At 43.1% G+C, this 21,214-nt stretch overlaps 1 protein-coding gene across 1 annotated transcript; it reads left to right on the forward strand.

Annotated features, from left to right (window-relative positions):
- The first annotated feature begins 1,926 nt into the window (after window positions 1-1,926).
- LOC128457363 (protein sprouty homolog 3) lies at window positions 1,927-18,274 on the forward strand. Its single transcript, XM_053442025.1, has 2 exons — window positions 1,927-2,784; window positions 12,441-18,274. The coding sequence occupies exon 2, from the start codon at window positions 12,557-12,559 to the stop codon at window positions 13,451-13,453; it is 897 nt and encodes a 298-aa protein (XP_053298000.1). The 5' UTR covers window positions 1,927-2,784; window positions 12,441-12,556; the 3' UTR covers window positions 13,454-18,274.
- The last annotated feature ends 2,940 nt before the right edge of the window (window positions 18,275-21,214 follow it).

Here is a 21,214-nt window from a genome sequence, read left to right on the forward strand (position 1 = left end):
CTCTCTCACACACACACACACACACACAGACACACACAGTCACACATTCACACACACACACACACACACACACGCACACACACCTCCATTTACTAATTCTAGCTTAATTGTATAAAATAGAGGATTAAATATGACATGAAAACATAACTCAGCATCTCAATTGATTGAAACAGGCAGTGAGGAGCGAGTAGTGTGTCTCTTTGTGTGTTTCTCCATCAGTTTGTTTCTTTGTGTGTTTCTCCATCAGTGTGTTTCTCTATCAGCAGTTTGTTTCATCTCCGTTCTTTCCCTCAACAGGAAACTCCAGCACCATTAGGGACCATCCGCTCACCTTAATGTGTGTGTGTGTCTGTGTGTGTGTGTGTCTGTGTGTGCACGTTTGTGCACCTAAACCAGTGTCTCGCTGTAGCTGCAAGTTGCTGAGTAAGATCACAGACCAAAAGAGACAAGAGCACACATGCACAAACACACACACACACACACACACACACATGCATGAGCGTCCTCTCACACACACACACACACACAGAGACAAAGGAAGGAGGCTCATATTACAGTCGTGCAGCAATATGTTAGTGATGTCACTCGTCCTTATGGAACAAATGAAAGGATGAATGAAAGTCCCCCCCCCCCATCCTTGTGTCTACAGTACAAGAGCTCAGTACAAATACTGTACAAGGTTCAAACTCACACTGATGAGTCACAAATCTTTTACAGCTTCAAATGTTATAACTATAAATATAATGATATGGAACTCTTCACGGTACAACAGAAAGTCAACGGTGTAACGACTCATCGAGTAAACTGATGACATCACTGTTGGCCACTTGGTCAAATCAGGTTTTGTTCAGGATGAATCAGAATCATGTTTCAAAACTCTACACAAATATTTGTGACATGAAGATTTGAGCCATAAAACTCAAAGAACAGTGTCAGTACATCATCTGTTCACAGGTCGTGTTTGCAGAAGCAGCAGAAAAGTGATGTTAATAATACTAATACTTTATTTATTTTAGTGTATTTAAGAGTCACTGTGGAAAGTTTATGATACAACCCCTTGATGCTGACCAGCAAAACTTCTACAGAACTAACTTCACCTCATTTTCACTGGTTCTGCTTTTAGTTTGAAGTTTGGCCAATCAGGTCCACGACTGTACACTCCGAATAAAGATGGATGACATGACAGCTCCCCCAAAAGTGAAGCCAAAACATGTGGATTGCCCCCTTGTGGCTGGCTGCAGTATAGGTCATAATCTGTCTTCTCCATGTTAGGGGATGGGACACTGACCGGACTACAAAGTCAATCAACACCTCAAATATATAATCAATCATTAAAAAGGTGGTTTTTGTAATTTCATGTCGATCCGTTCAGCCTGATGTTGAAGTTTCTGATAAATTTTGTTTTTAATTAGTTATTTGATGATATAAAATGATGATGATTGACGAGATGATGGCAGCAACTGTATCCAAGATATTTTGGATTCTGTTTTTGTAGAACCAGAGGAAAAGGAGATGCATCGTCCATCTCTAAGTGAAGAAAAATGAAAACTGTCCCTGAGATTAAATCAGATTAAATCAGATTAATTTACACCAGTAAAACGATAAAACTGTTCTAGTTATATTTCTAAATATACTTTTATTCAGATAAGACATTTCAACTTCGCTGGTACTACATTTCCTGATCTTGTGCTGGTTTGTGTTTTGTGTAGTGAAATGTTAATAAATTAAAAAATATTAAAATAATAAGATAAATCCTGTTTTGATGTAACGTTGCCTGATACGATCGACAAGGAAGCTGCTGCTCCGTCATGTTCATAAAGCAGAACTGAATTGACTTCAATGATGGGAGAGGGAGGGATGAGAGAGGAGGGAGAGAGAGAGAGGAAGAGAGGAGGAGGGGTGAGTGGTGTGTGTGTGTGTGTGTGTGTGTGGGTGTGTGTGTGTGTCAGGGAGAGAGAGAGTGCATCCAGCTCTCAGTCATTCATCCCTCGGGGAGAGGAGAGGAAACTACAACAGGACGAGAGGAGAAAAGAAAAAAGAGGAAGATCTTTTACAAAGTTCTGTGTTAAATCTGCGACTGAGGAACTTTGACCTCCGGCTGCAGATCTCCTCTTCATCCTCCTGTCTTTGTCACATCCTGCTGTAAGTGGTTCACATCCCTCGCCTCTTCTGCTGGGTGAAGATAATTCCACGTCCCTCCCCTGCAGCCGAGGACATTTTTCAGAAGATATTCTCCAAACGCCAGAAGGATCTAAATCAGAGGCATCAGTTTTCAGCCTGAATGGTTCCACAGCTCGGACAGAGAGCGTGGAGCCTTTTCGATGCAGCGTCTTTAAAGAGGACTGTCCAGTTTTTCTTTTCTTTTTTCTTTTGACCTCAGGAGGACGCACTGGGACCGGAGCGCTCCTGGAAGATCTCCGGGAAGAGGAGGAGGAAGAAGAGGAGGAGGAGGAGGAGGGTGCATCGAGCTGAGAGGGAGCATCCTCCCAGCCTGATCCGTCCTTACACTCACACACCCTCAGCAGCACATTACTCCTGTAATCCTATTAAATATCGAGTATTTCAGCAGAACAAACTGCATTATCACAAAGTAAGATCTAAAAGCAAGATTGTGAAACTCACAGAAGTTCAACAAGGACAGACACATTCATCACAGACGTGTTATAAGTTGTTAAACGGACATTAAAGGTATTTTATAGGAATATTCTACGCACACAGACACACAAACACACACCAAGGACATCCCGATAAGCCGCCGCAGCATGGATCTCCCACCAGTCAGAGGTAAGCATTAATTCATCCTGTCGCCATCCGATCTGCTGATGAACTATTGATGATTTGTTCGACCTTGTAGTGAAAAAGTTCCATCGGATGAAATAAGAAATTATTCAAAAGCTTTTTCTGCAAACAGATTTTATTACAGAAATACAGTAAAGCTGCAGAAATTACAGAAATACAACATGATCCTGATGCAGCTGTACAAGTGAATATTTGCACTTTGTAAAATTAGTTTTTTTGGATCTACTTTTAGAGACTTTTTGGCCGAAATGTTACAATAAACTTTTGGTTGGTTTGTAAAACACAGAATTTCTCATTAAGACGTAAAATGAAAAGAACACAAACGTGCACAGTTCCCTGTTAGATCCTGTTGAAATGTAGAATTCACTGCTGGGGTTGCCTCATGAATCCTGTGCATATGGATGAATAAGTTAAAGATAAGATGTGGAAAGCGATTTCTAAATATCTTTCTACCATCTTGGGATTTAAATGCATGAAATATATGATACCTTCCCGTCTTGTGAGGTTTTTCCACCTCTTGTCTTGATAAGCCGGTGGAGGAACGAGGACCTCGCCTCATGTTTTACCTTTTTTAACTTCGTGGATACACTTCACACAGTTGAGGGATTCTTCCTGAGGGTTTTTTACCGATATCTGGTCGTGTGTTTGAGCCTCTGAACAAACGAAGTGTTGGACGTGTGTCTGCAGACGTGTTGGTGGACGGACTGATCCGATTACTGTCTTATTGGTAGTGAAGGTGAATTAGTCGAACGTGCACTTTGTGATTTTCACCTTTTTACACAGAGAGTTGTGCGACTTTAACCTGAATGAATCATTGAGGAGAGAGAACGAGAGTAATGAGTCATTGCCGGGATGTGTGTTAATGTCTGTGTGTGTGTGTGTGTGTGTGTACATGTGTGTAGCTGCGATGGGGACATGTGGGGTTGGGATTGATCGTCCTCAAGGTCGGATGCAGAATGTCAATACCCATCTCCACCCGGGTGGGACTGGAGGGGCGGGCGGATGAGCAAATGATGGGACGGACTGACGGGAGGGAGGAAGAAAGTGAATGGGACGTGAGGAGCGGTGGCGTCAGGGGGAGGGGCCGACCGGGGATGGACAGACTGACAGACGGAAGGGAGGGGACAGCATGCGTGGAGGACTGAGGCGGAAAGATGAACGGATGACGGAGGGATGGAGAGAGGGAGGGGATGAATGGAGGTGGAGAGACAGGAGCTAATGCTTTGACTAATGCACTGAAGAACCACAAAGTTGTGTAGCGTGATAGGAAAGACTCACAGTGAGAGAATAAGAAAGTGTTTTCTTTATACGTTTATTCATGGGTCAGTGTTTACAGCTGATAAAAGCTACAGTGAGATCTTGTTGGTGTTTCCCACTCGAGAGAAAGAAAGTAGAAACATTAAAAAGGTAAATAATTTGCAGGATGTGCAGGAACATCTAGTGAAGCTGAAAGGACAAAACTCCAGAGTCTACAGCGCCACCTACCACAACACATTCAAAACCTAAACCAGAAGAAATGGAGTCGCAAGCGTTGGCCCTGTAGTTCCTCCAAAGGCCACTAGGTGTCTCATCTTGCACTGTATTGATTATTGACTGAATGGTTTGATCGTAAGAAAGTTATTTGTTATTTATCGTTATGTTTTAGAGGAATGAAAATGTTGGTAGGTTCATAAATAACAATAATCTCTCGGTTATGATTAAAATGTGGTTTTATAATAAGTTATAAAGGCTGAAGGTTCATTTACACTTAACGTTAGATACAGAAACGTAAACAAACGTTCAGCTCCTCAGTATTTGTGCGCGTCTTCAAAATGTTACAGCTCCTCTAACCCTCACTTTCTGATACGATTAATCTAGTGATCACCAAGGTAGGTGGTTGAGGAAGTGTTTGATTGGCAGGTCCTGACTGTAGCCCCGCCCATTTTGGTTTCAGAATGGAATGCTTCCAGACGCCATGTTTATGTTTCTCTTTCTTAACAATACAGATTTGTCACATATTGACACTTTAAGCCTCTTCTGGTTGATGTTGATCTAAAAATCTCAAACTACATTTTTTAAATGCTAAAGGGCAAACGGTAACATCTGCACAGAAACAACCAACTGCTTCACAGGAAGAATCGATATTCCATTAAATATGAAAAAAAACTGATGATAAGCAGCAGAATCAAAAAGAGCTGAATGTAAAAACAAAATGAACCTTGGTCAAATGACACCTGACGAACAAGTGAGAAGGAAAATCATGTTGATCTCAGGTTTCAGTGACTGACATCACTCCGCCTGCTGCCGGACTCGGATCAGCTGAGAAACACCGGAAAAGAACAACTGAGGATTTATTGTTCTTGCACAATAACTGAAAATTTAATTAAACAAAAAGATAACATTACATTTCTGACTTCAACAGAGACTTTAGCATAAAACCTAGTTTCAAGAGCTTAACATTAAACCTGTGCTATAATCTCTAGTTGCCATGTGCAGATATTGTAAGCATAATAAAGAAGAAAGTTAAAGGTAAGAAAGTTAAAAACTTGACTAAATATGTGGATTTAAACACCAGCAGAAATGTTGTCATAATTTACCGAAACATGGTGAAGAGAGCAGGTAAGATAAGATCATTTAAGATTAAATACTTTATTAAAGGATTACAGCAGCAAGATGAAAGAGAATAAAGTAATAAACACTAGGGAATACAAAGATATAAACAGAAATATTACAATTTTAATGGAATAGAAATGATGTAGAAAGTGTAAACAGAATACAGTGACATGGATTGAACATTATCCATGAATTGCACAGTTAAGTTAGTTTAAAATGTGAAGCTACACTTTCACAGAACTAATAAACTAAAAGAGTTTAAAGTCCATGTTTCTGCTCGAAGCTGCATAAACATCACAACGTTCCTTCTTCTTCTGCACGTTTTCCATCTTCCTCTCCCTTCATGAGGCTCCTTCATACTGAGAATCATTTCCAGTGTTCCCATCCCTCACTCATTCACTCCCCCGTCTCCTCCCCCTGTTCTCCCCCCCCGGGCCTGGACTTGCTGGTCTGCAGTGTCTATTTCAGTCTTTCCGTTGGGGTCAGATTCGGCACATCCGGTATCTCATCCAGTTTATTGTCATTCAATCCTGCTGTGCTCCCGGAGGGCACGGGGAGGAAGGCCCCTGGGTCTTAGTGCCCGTCGGGCCCCGCTCACGCTCGACTGTAAGCAGCTGGTCTGACCTCGTGCAGCTGCTGATTCATTCTCTTTTTCTTTGACTTGATTGGACTTTATTGATTTCATGAGCCGTGTTTTTAAAGAGCTTAATGTGACACACCTAATAATCCATTACTCCAGTTGCTCTTGGCATTAGAAAGTGATGGACTCATGCAGCTTCCTACTACTCCAGTGTTTTCACCGACTCTAATGCACTGGGATAATGGACGAATCTGCAAAACTCCCAGTTACATTCAAAGAGGGAGATTTCACAACCACAGATTGTTTGTTGATAAACTCACAGACAGTCTGTGGTCATTGGAAATAAACTGTGGCCGATAGGAAGCTGCACATTTGGTCAAAGATGTAGAAACATGGTTGTTGTGTCTTGTAATTTTAAAATAAGTACAAATACAAATCATTCTGGTTTTATTTGGCTTATTCATTTGATTCTGCATCATTTGATTCTGCATGTTGCTCTTATGGTTAAATAACCTTCCAACATGTAAGAACTTAGGTTTGATAACTTGAGAAGGACGAGTTCTTGGCCTCGTTTCATCGACAGTGGAACAACCCTCCCTGGTTGTTGTTGTTGTTGTTGTTCTTGACTTTGTGTTTGTGGCTGAAGAGACTAAGATCTATATAACATAACAAGATCTAAAATGGAAGCTGTTATCTTCACCCATCGTTACCAACAACATCTGTCTCTGTACGAGTTTGCAGAAAGGTTTTCACGAATCTTTGGAGAATAATGATTCAAACTTTAAAACAACCACAACATGTGATACCAGGTAAATTCTCCTCATTACAAATTATATAACTAAAGAAGAATAAATAGAACGTCTGGGCCGAGTCTCCCACTGAGGTCGAGAGTGGGCTGAAGTTGTTGGAAGCCAATATGTAACTTGTCAGGCCCAAAACTTTAGGAGTGATTCGTTAACTACAACAGCCACTGCTGACGAGCTGCAGCCTTTTCTTCATGTTCACCTCAAAGAACATGTTTTACTTTGTGGAGAGAAAGGAGCAGAAATACATCACGGGACAGGATGGAAAAGTTTGGGGGAGTGAAGGACGGGACGGCAGCGAGAGCAGAGAGCGAAGGGAGGTGGTGAAGGTGATATGAAGGGAGGAGGAGAGAGGAGGAGAGAGGATGAGGGGAGAAACGAGAGGAGGAAGACAGGAAAGAAGAGGAGCGGCGAGGGCAACCCCTCCTCATTCCGAGGCGAAGGGTCAATGCAGTCGGTTTTAAAATAGCCTGAAACCATGATGTCATCAGCGAGAGATGCGGCGACGCTCCGTCCATTAAAGTCCATCGAGCGTCGGCAGGTCGAGACCCAGAAGTCAGGGAGTCGACATCAGCACAGATCAGAAGATTCTCTGAATCAGGGAGTTTTTAACCAAACCAGCAGATTCCTCTTCTCTTGGATGACTTTTTACATTCTCTTTAAAAAATATTGAAATAACAAGATAATTTAAAACGTGTCTCACAATCCTCATCTACAATAATCGTCTTTTTACTTAAATGATTTTGATTCTATGAAGGTAGTTGAGAATGAAACTATTGATTGTAGCTACTATACAACTTTTAAAGTTAGTGTTATTGTAATGCGTTTCCAGACAAACATAATATAACATAATCACACTAGTAAATTATTTGTTGAGGACTATTTTCCATGGATTTATTTTGGTCTGAAAACATTTGGGATAATGTGACAACACAGAATATGTAACACAGGTCAAGTTGTTTCACTCAATTTCAAGCTGATGGCGAGAAGTTTGCAAATGATGAAAGTTAAATAACAGATGCAGAACTCGTTCTTCTGCAGTTTTGTGAAAATCCCTTTAGATTTTTTGAGTAAACTTTCTAACAAGCTCTCTGCAGTGGACACAAAAAGAACAGGACAGTTGTTTCTCAATGCTGTTCTATCACAAATCTAGAAAATGATAATGTTCATTAAAACCACAAACACATCGGATGAAGACAAACTAAATTCTTCCCCTAAAAATAATTAAAAGTTTGAAAAACTAGGAAACTCTTAAATCCACGATGGGAATGAGATTAAAACAAATTTGTATAGATATGCCACATTTCTGAGAAAGTGACTCAAATAGGGAGCGTTGATTGGGCGGCAAACACAAAATATATAGAGAGTGTTTTTGTAGAAAAGAGTGATGGAGCAGGAGTTTGTGTGTGTGTGTGTGTGTGTGTGTGTGTGTGTGTGTGTGTGTGCAGTCATTACTGATACTCCCACAGCACAGAGGTCCATCCTCAGGTTACCTCTGATGCTCTCTTGAAACACCAGCTCCCTCCGACTGTTATTCTTTCACTTTGGTTCCTTCCTCTCACATCCATCTTCACGTTTCCACATCTAAGACCTTCCGTAGCTTAAGAGAAACAACAATTAAGACACTTGAGTTTCCCTCGTTTCCTGTTTTTCCTGCACAGGGACGACAGTGTGAAGCTGTTTTCACCGGTTGGAGGAACAGGGAGAGATGGAGAGAGGACGGCTGCCTCTCGTCTTCCCTCCTCTCTCCTCGGAGCCAGATGGATTATCTACTAAATAAAACACTCACTGTGCTGACGGCCATGATAGTTCAGTGTTTGCCATAAACCTGCGTCAACTTTCCCCTGAAAAACCATCATGAGCGATGAGGAAAGCATCTGATCCAACTACAAAAAACACTTTAGATTATAGTGACTTGTACGATAATCAGATTTGACAGAAGATTTCCATATTCCAGTTATTTTCACATGACCCCTGAACATTACATCTCAGCCACCATAAAAAGAAAATGTCTTTATTTTAGCTTTTTGGATATTTGCTTGACCAAGGTCCACAGTTAAAAGAGATTCAATTAACAATCATCACAAACTCAGAGGAGGAGCAAATTATTCTAATTGTAGATACGAGAAAAATTCTCTTGTGTGTTTTGCAGATATTCAGACTCAAGCTCCTCTACCCAAGTCGCCGTTGTGTCCTAACTTTGTCGACATGACTTGCAGTATTTGTGTCCCAGTCGTTGGTGGTGGTGGTGGTGGTGGGGGGTGGGGAGCTGGCTGGAGTTTGCTAGACCAGTAAGTAAAAATGAGGTCATGGAAATGGACGGCAGGCCTCTTCCCTTTAACAATTAGATGGGCTGATAGGCGGCCGAGTACGAGCCTGTGGCCACCGCGCTCCCTGATGAGATTAGTCACCGGGACTTCTCCTCTCTCCTCAGGACTAATTTGAAAATGCATCCTCGTCTATAACCAACCTGGAGCTTCTTATCTGCTGCCTTATGGCTGGAAGGAGCGAGGGGGGGGCAGGGACACATCCAGAGAGTAACTTTTGAGGAATGGGCGTGGCAAAATAACTGACTAGTGCCCCCTAATGTGCAGCCATGATTAGCCAACATGTACAAAATTCGGTAGAGACACGTGTCTTTACATTACAAACAAAAAAGTCTCACGGATTGATATGCTAGACAAAACAGGAAGCCCGCCATTTTGGCTCTAGTGGCCATTTTGGACATTTTAGACATTTTTACTTTGACGAACTTGTCCCAGGGCTTTCATCAGATCAACTTCATGTTAAGATATAAACTACCTCGGTATATTTGATTTCATAACACGGTGTGACCGTGGCGTGACGTAGAATCTTGATGATTCGCCAAGAAAGAGGGATTTATTATAACTCCACTGTGCGTTGTCCTATCACCACCAAACTTCTGTCTCATGATCAGAGTCCAAGCCTGAACAGCTCCAAGTGTCAATATGTCCTCAGTGTCATAGCGCCACCTACAGATTTGCCATTAAAGAGAGAGGAAGTACTTTGTAAATCAACTCTGGGACTGGTCGGACCCTTGACACTTTCTTCGGGGTCGACAGAGTCAGAGTTTCTGTTTTCATCTCTGTTTTATTTTTCCGCTGAGTCACTGCGTGTCATGACAAGTATCAGGTTCATCTGAATTTGTTCAATCCAAAACAAAACAAGGTTCCAGATCAATAACTTGAATAACCTGCAATTATCAGCAGTTACATTAAAAGAGTGAACTGAGTGAACTTATCTTGAATCAGTGCGTGACATCATTAAGGTGAACATGAACATTCACATTTAGATATAACGTGAGCATCCTCTTCAGAACCCAATGATCTGGTTCAACTTGTTCATCACATATGGCTGCACACACACATTGTTGAGATTTGTGTATCGTCCTTCAGCTTCTGTTCTCTGCAACCAACCATCACTCAGATGTCACACAAGTCCTGGAGATCTTTAGCGGTTTCCATGAACATTGACGACACCACACGAGCAGAATGGAGGCGTGTCGAGTTCTTTCACGTCTGAAGAAGGGTTAGGGTGCAGCACTGTTTACCCCTGAGACTCCAGAAGTGTTTTGTGGACTCAAACACTTCATCCCCCCCTCCATCGGCATAGTGGTGCAGTCAACAATGAGGGAACTTTCATTTTTAAACTCCTAATTTCTTATGTGCATGCATCTGATCCATCGCTGCATGACAGTGATTTGAAATGAGTTCTGACCCGGGAGAGCTTTGGACTGAGGGAGTTTCAGACACTGCATGATGAGCTTTGGAGGAAGCACCTTAATAATCACATATTCACTTAGGAGAGGGTCAGACTCGTCCTGTTTAATCAATCTGTTCTGGAAGCTCCGTTTAGATGTCAACCGTAAAAAGGAAAAAGATCAGAAAAACAATCCAGACTTTTGGTGCATTAACAATGTTTTTGAAATGAGTCACATGGAGGTGAAGTCAGACTTCTTTACTTTCCTCCTTTATCTAATCTCATGATCGGAGCTGCTTTAAATGCATTTCCATTTGGCCTCATTACTCCCTGAGAAGACCGGCCCCCTGTGAGGAGCGAGCCAGCTATCTCTCCCCCTTGGCCACTTGGCAAGACTGCAGTTCCACTGTGAGTTTGTGTGTGTGTGTATGTGTGTGTGCATGTCCAATACTGTCTCTATCATGCACACACACTAACACACCACATGTTTTCCGGCCAATGTGGACAACAAACATCAAGCAATCATTTGTTTTTCTCAGAGTTTTGTCTTTTCATTCAAGGCTCAAAGCTGAAATCTGGACAAAGAATCAAATCAGCTGGATTTGGACTTGATTTCCACTTGACTTTCATTTCATTCAGTTTTGACCTCATGTATTTACTGAGAAGTACATTTATATTGAGCTCGTAAACATCTATCTGCAGTCATGAAACAAGGTGAATGGATTCAAAATCTCATCTTTATCACTCGCATGAGTCAGACAACCGAATTTGGCCAAAAGGCAGGAAGCCTGGCTGGACCCCGTTCAGTGTGGAAGACCAATGTTTCCCTTCACCCACTTTACTACAAGATGTTTCCTCTTCTGCAGACACTCTTGTTTTCAGCCTTCAGGTTTTAAGACGCTGTGTCTGTAAGTTTTAACTTATTAGTTCTCAAAATACAGCTCAACACTTGGTGGAAAGTGGATCCAAAGAAAACCAGTTGATTTATAACTTTTTAAAAGCAGATACTGGTGCACGGCCACAGGAGAAACTTCTTGTAAAACATCTCTGCACTCGCGTCAGTCTTTAGCTGTGGTTGAAGCCACAAACCAAAACTCTGTGTAGCCTACTTTATATTTATCTATTGGTTTTCTGAAAAAAAAGTAAAAGCCCAGACTTTTGTGAATGGGAACGATCCATCTACTCGAGCAGTCTGGTGAAACCTTGCAGGTAAATTGAAGACACCTTCACACAGGAGACGTGTCTGTTGATTCATGAATAAACTCAGAATCAAACCTGCAAACTTCTCCACATCATCTCGGACTGTATGGTGGCGTCACACTCTGTCTGCAGGTGGGTTTCCTCTGTGGCTGCTGCAGCTGTGTTCAACAGATGCTAAATTACAGTGTGGATCTCATGGTCGTATCTCTCCGGCTCTGGCAGGCTAATAATAGCCGTTAGCTTGAGCAGTGGAGAACCTCACTGTCACGGTGACATGGCTGAGGGTTGTGCAGAAGCTGTTCTGCCAAATATCCATCTTTGATCAAGTGCTGCTTAAATTAATACGTAGGTTACTGCTGAATGGAAAGCAGTGACCCATTCAATTAATGGCACATGTGAGTATACCGACTAGAGGAAACGTTCACTGGGATCAGTTTCTCCTGTGCTGAGAATATCCTGCTCTTCTGTGTTTCAAGGTGTTGTCAATTGTGTTGAGGCTCTAGAATCTAAGAATGTATATGATTATTTTCATATTTAGGTTGATAATTCTAATAAGTGTTGTGTCTTGAAAAGGCTCACATGCTGCAGCTCCTCTTTTCACCCTCTGTCTAAAACTGACTCTTGAAGAGAATTCTTATATCCCCTCAGAAAACCTATGGAGACACTAGAGAAAATAACAGTGAAAATAATTTTATAGGTGAATTATCATAACTGACGACTGCCACTTCCCTCCTCTGTGTTTGCAGGTTTATCTGATGTGCCGTGAGTGTTGGGAGCACCGTGCCCCAGCCCCGGCCTGCAGCCCTGGTGCCACCCGGCCCGGCTCAGGCTCACCAAGAGGGACCCTGCTCATTCCTTCAGGATGGAGCTGGATGGGCTGGACCTCCAGCAGGTCCCAGTGCTGTCCCTCGACCAGATTCGTGCCATCCGGGCCAACAATGACTATGTGGAGAGGCCTGTGGCGCTCGAACCGGCTACCCAGACCGGATTTTTTTATGCCCATGAAGACCGTTACCCTCATGGAGTATACACGCATCACCCCCAGCACTCCTTCCACTCTGCCCTCCCCCGCAGCCAAAGTCAGCAGCAGCACGCTCACCTGTCCCACCTGAGCCGTTCCAGTACCATAAGCTCTTCCATTTCTCGGACCAGTGCCACGTCAGACCAGCGGCTACTGGCAGGTTTGACGCCGTCTCACTCTGGGTTAGGCTCAGTGGTCCGCTCTCAACCCAAAGGAGAACTCAAACCCGATACTTCCTTTGGTAAAGGCCTAACGGAGGACGAGGCCGAGCTCGGCCTTCATCAGTTCATCTGCGAGCGCTGTGGTCGCTGCAAGTGCCAAGAGTGCTGCGCCCCCCGCCGCCTGCCTTCCTGCTGGGCCTGTGGACAGCGCTGCCTGTGCTCTGCTGAGAGCGCTGTGGAGTATGTCACCTGCTTGTGTTGCGTTAAAGGTTTGTTCTACCACTGCTCCGCCCAGGATGATGAGGATAACTGCGCTGACCGGCCCTGCTCTTGTACGGCAGCCCATGCCTGTGCCCGCTGGGGCACAATGGGGCTGCTGACGCTCTGCCTTCCCTGCCTCTGCTGCTATTACCCCGCCAGGCTGTGCCTTGCCCTGTGCCAGCGTGCCCACGACCGGGCCACGCGCCCCGGCTGCAGGTGCAGCAACACCAACACTGTGTGCCGCAAGATTTCTGCCTCTAACCCCAACTCTGGTCACCCCTCGCTCCGCAGCAAAGCACTGGAGAAGCCATTATGACAGGCTTGGATGGGGACCAGGTAAATCCGCTTCTCCTCAGCCGTGGCCAAAGCAACGCTGTCGCCAATCAACAGTGCCACAGCTGACATTGTGACGACAATGCCATTGTGACCTACCTACCTAGATATGACAAGCCAACTAACCAATCAACCGTGAAGTGTTGTTCACCTAATGTACCTTGAATTTACTTATTCTCCACCTCAGGAGGGACCAAAGCTTTACTGTGCCTGTTCATATTGGAGACTTCAAGCCGAAAAAAACTAGAACTCGCCCTGGAGGAGGAAGCTGTCGTGCTTTGCTGCACCGCCCGTCAACCTGAACCGGGGCTTCCAGACAGAATCCACCTCTCTCTGCATTCTGCGGGGCGTAACGTCTTCAAATCTATTTATTTAATGTTGCACCTCTGTCCTGCTCACCCTTTGCAAAGACAACGCAGAGAGACAAGTGAGGCAACAAGTCAGGATGGAGAGATGCCGGGGGTGGTGTGCACGGTCTATGCCGACAGTTTCTGTCCTCTTGAATCGGAACAAGCGTCAGAGACGGAGACATTCCAACGACTCCACGAAGGCTGAAGTCCAATGAATGAAGACACCGACGTGGTGCTGCAGAGAAAGTCTGACTGGGACTGTGAGCAAAGCACCGAGGTATGAAGTGGGAACAAAGACACTTGCAACAACAGTCTGACACCAAAAAGGGACCATGCACTGTACGGACTGTGTGAACGTCAATGCTATTAAGCTCATTTGTAAAGGAAACGCACTGTGAGGTAGATGGACATGTTTTCCTCAAAAGCCAAGGAGCTGAATGGGGATTATTTAACTGAAGGGAGGGTGCATCCATTGTGACGAGGCAGCGTGAGTGTGTGTGTGTGTCTATGTGTGTGTCCTCCTCCTGTACAACAAGCTGTGTATTGTAGAGCCTGTGTGTATGTTGTGTTGTCAGCAGAAGAAGCCTCCCTTGTTGTATTTTTAGCAGTGTCGCTTCAGTGGAGCTCTCTGGGTCTGGTTGGGTTTCCTCCTGAAGTCAGTCTGTCGCCAGCCTCCCTCCTCTGACCGACCTCCTGCGCAGCCCCCCCCCCTCCCCCATCTCCATCCCTCTCTCCTCCTCTTCCTCCAGCCCACCTAATCTTCTCCCCTGTTATCCTCCCATTGTCAAATCCAACTCCCCATCTCACTCTCGTTCAGGTCCATTAGCATCTTCGTCTGGACTCAAGGTCGAAAAACACCGGTTTCTGTTTCTCGATTCACGTTAACACCGACTGAACCGTCATGGAGGCACAGTGCACCGATGTTTTCAGGGTCAGTAACTCAAAATTAGATTTGACTTAAACACATTTAACAGAGAAGGTAACCTGATGTTTTGGAGAACTGAGATTCCGAGTTAAGCCGACCGACTCGAGGCGTGTTATTCCCACACAGCCACTATTTCCCCTCCTGCTCCGTCCGTCTCTCCTCTTACGCTCAGAGGGCTAAAAGCCTCCAGCTCCTGGTCCACCGAGAGTTGATCAAACAGGCAATTAGCTCCATGATAGCTCTTAATGGGCCGCAGAAGAATGGAGCATGTGGGAGGGAGGGAAGACAGGAAGGAGCGGGGCGGTGGTGTTTGGCAGATGGGGAGAGAGAGGGATGCTGGGAGGAGGAGGAGAGACGAGAAGTCGGATGAAAGGAGCGAGACGGAGTCGACGCCGCTGGGAAGTCCGATGGAGAACGAGTGTGTTTGACACAATGAGGAATGTGTGTGTGTGACGACCGTCGTGGCATTTACGCAACTTCGTCAGAACTTCAGGTGAACGGCAAAGTGCAACATTAGCACTTTGCCAGGAAGGAAGGCTTCAGAGCTGTTATAACACACACACACACACACACACACACACACACACACACACACACACACACACAGACACACGGACACACACACAGCGTCAGGCGGGTGCATGTGTGTGTATGTATGTGTGTGTGGATTTGGATGCATGTGGGCTTTTCTGTGTGTGTGCACGTGTGACAGGATGAGTCACGCAAGCACAGACACGGACACACACTGACCTGATTTGTTCAAAGTTACTTTGCTATATTTTTATATGTAAATATTGGCTATTAACTGTATAACTATTTTTATTCTGCTTTCCTTTGTTCCCATGAGATTGATATTATTACGGCTGTTTTCCATTAGCGTGAATATTATATTTACCGTTGACTCGCGATCAATTCAGGAACTTTTGGGGCAACTCAGAAAACTTTGAACAAGGACTTAGGAGAAAAGCCATGACCACGCCCCTTATTGTACAGACACTCAGTGTCATCACTTGGTTTAAACACGTTTCAGACCAAATATATGTTTTTATCATCAGGTACCAAAACCTCTGAAGCTGCTCAGACATCAATCAAGTGAATTCTGGATCTTTCATCTGGTTTAAAAAAACAAAATCTGGATTTGTCCAACAATTCTCAGGTGTGTAACACAAGTGCAGCTGAGGTCATTACACACAGAGGGAAGTTGGATTTCCACGTCTGCTGCATCGGACGGTTTGATACGAGTTGAAACAAAGGGCTTGTTATGCCCTGAAAACAAAGTTCAGGTCAGATCGTTTAAAAGCATCTGAAGAGGCTGCATCACACAAGTTGTGTAGCTGTGAATGTCGACAAAGACAGAATCCAAAATGTCCCCAGTTGCGTGATTCTTGGGACATTTCTCTCCATTTCTCCCCACGGTACAAAAGTGAAGCCATCTTGTGCTTTTCGACGTCATTTGGATTCAGAGTCTGTGCAGCAGTGATCGTTTCAAGGTCAGGCTCAGCTGTCAATCAGAATGTCACGACCAATCAAAACTCATCATGGAAATGAAAATTACACTTTAACAAACGTCAGTGGAGAAGAACCTGAAATGACTTTCAAGTTGGTCCATGTCCCAGATTCCAATATGGAGGGGGAGGGTTTCAGACCTATTCAGAGAGAGGGGCGTGTTTTAAAAGTACAATCATTTGACGAAGATTATAAATGATGCATTAGTCAAACTTCTCCAGATGATCAAAAGTTTGTGATTCATTATGTCAAAGCGGAAACAGTTTTATTATTTTAAATCAAGCATTGTAACGTTTTATTTGATTTCTTTGTGCTGCTGCTCTTTGGTTTCACGATGTGTAAATGTTGCCCCAAATGTTTCTGTGCTCAACTCTGTTTTCATTTTGTTTTACTAGCGTTGCAACTTTAATCCACTTTGAGTCTTACCTGTGACTTTATAGTTATCGTTACTAATAAGAAGTATTGGCAATCCAAAATCCGTGTCTATGTAATTGAGGATTATTCATCCGGCCCGTCCACAGTGATGCAGACAAGTGTGAAAACTTTCTCTCAGCTTTTCATCCGCACGTCAAAACCACAACAAAATGTTTTTTTTATACACATGGAGAAACTGAGCTTTTTAAAGAAGATGCTAACGTTGCCCGTCAAGGTCATGTACGATAACTCGCAGGCACATTCTATACTGCATGCACGCTCTGTGAATGACAACGCTTCAAAAACAGCAGGAAACCAATGGCGGCCGTGAGCAGAACAACAGATCATCATCTGCATATAACTTTAATATGGTTTAATTATTGTGGTGTTTATAAGACAACGACGTGGAGAAGAAAGTTTTTTATACTTAACATCATGACTGTGGGCGTGGCCTTTGATTGGCTCCTCCCAGACGTCTCCTCTTCGTTGATTGGATGGGTTCAGTCGGATCTTGGTGCTCGGGGGGGCAACATGAGGAACATTACGAACCCGGGGCGAAGACGTTGAATATTTTTTAAACCGGTTCATCTGTTTTCAGAGCGACTTTAAATAAACGTTGAAAGTCGCAGCTTGATCGTAAACACGTCAGTATGGAATGTTTTCTACGTGCTGCAGATACGCAGAGGGACTCGTGCAGTGCATTGTGGGGCACATGTCAAACAAACTTCCAAAATCAACTCCCGTGTTTCAATCATCTTCTAAAGAGTTTTTTCAGTTTTACGTTTAACCAAATTGTTTAAATATCTTATAGTCTCATAATTTGTTTTATTTAATATTAACGAATGAAGCACAAGCAAATGTGTTTTTGCTGAAATGCGAGTTACACTGCAAACAAAACATCAACATTCTTTTAAGAAACAAACTCATCTTAACAAGATTTAAGGGGGAAATGATGACTTGTTATTACAAAATGTGTAATTTAAGGGTTGTTTTGAGGACTTTTGTCAAAATTCAAGATATTACCCGTGGCAGTGATAGAGGGGGGTGCAACTTCCACACCTCACCTCCGCTGACCGAGATATCCGAGTATCTGTACGTACACATGAATCACTCCGATATGTAACTTCTCTAAATTCCCCAGATGTTCCCAGCGTTGCTCAGGAACCCGTCCGGTGCTGTAACACTTCACATCTCCTCTCGTGTCTTAGCGTCGCTTTTGGTACAAATTGGCATCGTGTCTGTCGTCAGAGAATTTAAGGGAGAGTATATGGAACAAATATATATAGAAAAAAAATAACTATCTAAAATGAATATATTATATATGGAACAATATGCATTTCACACTTTCTGTTTCATCGCTGATATTTGCTTCGTTGATATTTATTTGAACGGTAACAACAATGGCGGGGAACACGAATCATGGAGGAGGAGGACGTGGACGAGTGGAGTATTTATTTTACAGTGGTCGGAGGAAATGAAGAGTGCCGACCTCGTTGTTGTTGTTGTTGTTTGTCTTTTGGTTTTGTTTCTTCCTCTCAGTGTGGAGCGGCTGCTGCTGCCCTCCTGGCTAAAGACCAACCAATAAAAAGGAATTTCCAAACGGAGCAAACTTTGTGCCGTGTGAGTTAATGAGTGATTCAACGTGATGCTGATCTTCGCCCATAAATAAACTCACTTCTGTGTTCACTTCTCAATAAGACATATGTTGTTTAAACACATTTATTAAAATACAGAAAGCTCAGCACACTGAAAACATTTTTAAATACAGTTAGAGGCTGTGGTGCCTTCTAGAACATTCTCTATTTAGATTAAATACTCTAATAAATGTGATAACACCCATGTAGACTTACGACTTCATATCAAAACTGCTGCTGGGATAAAGGTTGAATATCAACATCAAGAGTACTTACTTACATTACTTTCTCAAATATTTAGCTTCATCAGAAACCTCCAATCTTATCTTCTATTTTCAACTTGTAGTAAATGACAACAAGACATAATTATCTTAGAAAAACTTTTATGTACGTTACAAAACTTTACCAAGAAGTGAATCTAACGTTCTGCAGCAGTTTGTCCTCTGGACACAGAAAAAACAAGAATCCCAGCTCCTAGATTAACTCAATCGAATGCCCTCCACCTTCTTCCCTTATTAATCTAAATAAATTATGAATACAAGCCTTATATTTGCATCATAACTTCAATTATTTTAACTATTTATAAAACCAGCCATATTGAAATATGCAGAATCGGATGTGTTCTGATTAGTTTGGAGCCAAACCTGAGTAAACATTTGATAAACTCTAAATAAATTATCGTGGCACTTTCCATTAGGTGGAGAGAGTTGAAAGGTGTTTTCAACGGGTTCTTGAAGTTGTAGATTGAAGATTAGAGCCTGAATCAGATTCCCAGAAACAACGGTGAACAAGCCAAATAATTGAAGTAATGGAGCATTAGTGCAATATGAAATATAGAAGCCACTGCTCCATCGCATTTTTACCAAATGGGAAATAACGGTAATGCACCAAGAAGATTAAACAAAACTCAAAACATGATTATGTCGACAATGTCGTTTTAATCAAAGAACCAGATATTTTTTGTCTGTTGATTCTTGAGCTGAAGATTCAAACCTTTAACGTCTCAGTCTCCAGACGCCGTCCATCAGAGAGTGAATTAGATCTTTACATCACAACACCTCCTCCCTCCTCACTCCTCCGTTTCCTCAGACTGAACTCACTCCATCTCCAGACGAGGGTTCGGCCTCTCGGTCTTTCTGCTGACATTGTTAGAACCGATAACATCAGCTGTGGTGAGATCTGGGTGAAGTCAAACAACAGTTTTATAATTGAGGCCCCCTGGTGCTCCACTCCCTTCACTTTACTCTGCTGGGCTCATAAATAACTAATCAAGGCTGGGTCACACTAATGGCTTCAGAGCAGTGAATACAGATGTGTTGTGTCTGTGTGCGCACGCATAGGTGTGTGTGTGTGTGTGTGTGTGTGTGTGTGAGCTGCTAGATTATTAGATGAAGAAGACTGAAGTGTGTATTTGTGTGTGTGTGTGTTTTTGCGTGTGGAGTCTTAAAGGAAAAAAAAGCACAGAGCATTAAAGCAACAACACACACACACACAAACACACACACACACACACACACACACACACACACACACACACACACTAAAGGAAACTACTGTATGAATATGACTAAACACAACAATAAACGTGCACAAATAAAATAAAAAACACACACTTTCCCCATGTCATGTGTGGCATACAAACACTCTGTAGACAGTTTGTGTGTGTGTGTGTGTGTGTGTGTGTTTAAAGTGTGATAAAGAAAATTAATAATACATGAATGTTTCCTCCTGCAAGCTTTTACCAATAAACCCATTATTCACCAGCCCTGGACTCTGATATGTGAGCGTTTTGTACTTCCTCTAGTAAACAGAAGGTTTTGGGTTCAATTCCACGGACTGACCACTGCTGCAGGTTAACTGGCTGCCCCCCCCCCCTCTCCCCTCGACCTCTGACCCCTCTAGTTAAATGGATCTACAGTGACTAAGTAAGTGAGAGACATGAATTGCTCACGATATTAACCTGGTGAAGACCAGAGTCTTAATAAGCATATTTAGATTATGAGTTATAGTATTCTGACCTGAATCACATTGTGTACACAGGTTTATCACATTAATACGTCCTCATTGAGTTAAACAGCATTTTGTATCATATCAACACACATTAGTTACCAACTGAGTGAATTGTTTTCTGAGTGAAAATCGCACAAAGATAAAAGAATGAAAGAAAGTTCCTGTTTCAACCTCCTCATTCGAATCTGCACCTAAATGATACAAGTTCTACCCTGACCTGAGCCAATTGTCATCACCATAGAGAGAGATGTGTGTGTGATGGAGTTCAGCATCATCATCAGCTTCATCATCATCATCATCAACATCGTCTAAATATTGAATTTAACCTCAATGCTCTGGTCGAGGTCCTGGAGCCTCAGGTCCTGTTCAACAACCACAGCTTTAAACTGCTGACCTGCTCCTGGAGTCTGCTTCAGAACGTTATGCATCACTTCTGTTCGGGATCTGATAGACAAATGGTCCGATACAGGGGATTACACCAGTTCCCAGAAAAAGAATAAAACAAATACAATATGGAGGAGGATTCATGGTGCTCTAAATCGGGGGGGATTTCCAGGGGCCAACTCGCTCGCTCTTGAATTCTAGGAACGCGGAGGAACGTGAGGAGAATTACAAGTCGGGTCAGGTGATCGCTCCCGAAACACAAACACTGCTGTCCCCAAGAACTACAAGGACCACGAGGCAAACTGGAACCTGGAGCTCTGTAAACTGTGGTTTCACTTTACCGCAAACATCTAAAGGTTTGTATTTGTTGGAGCTGAAGTCGAGTCCTGAACACAAACTCTCTTTGCATTACAAATATCGTTATCACCACGTTGCCATTGGCTGAGACAGAAAGTCTTGAGAGAACTTGTTTGGATGCAACTGCAGCCTCTTACAAAAATGCAGCAAAAAGGTATTTATTG

This window comes from Pleuronectes platessa, chromosome 15 (assembly GCF_947347685.1).
Source record: "Pleuronectes platessa chromosome 15, fPlePla1.1, whole genome shotgun sequence".
Lineage (NCBI taxonomy): Eukaryota > Metazoa > Chordata > Actinopteri > Pleuronectiformes > Pleuronectidae > Pleuronectes > Pleuronectes platessa.

Coding starts and splice junctions, on each gene's coding strand:
- LOC128457363 (XM_053442025.1), top strand. CDS start 12,557: ATGGAGCTGGATGGGCTGGACCTCCAGCAGGTCCCAGTGCTGTCCCTC.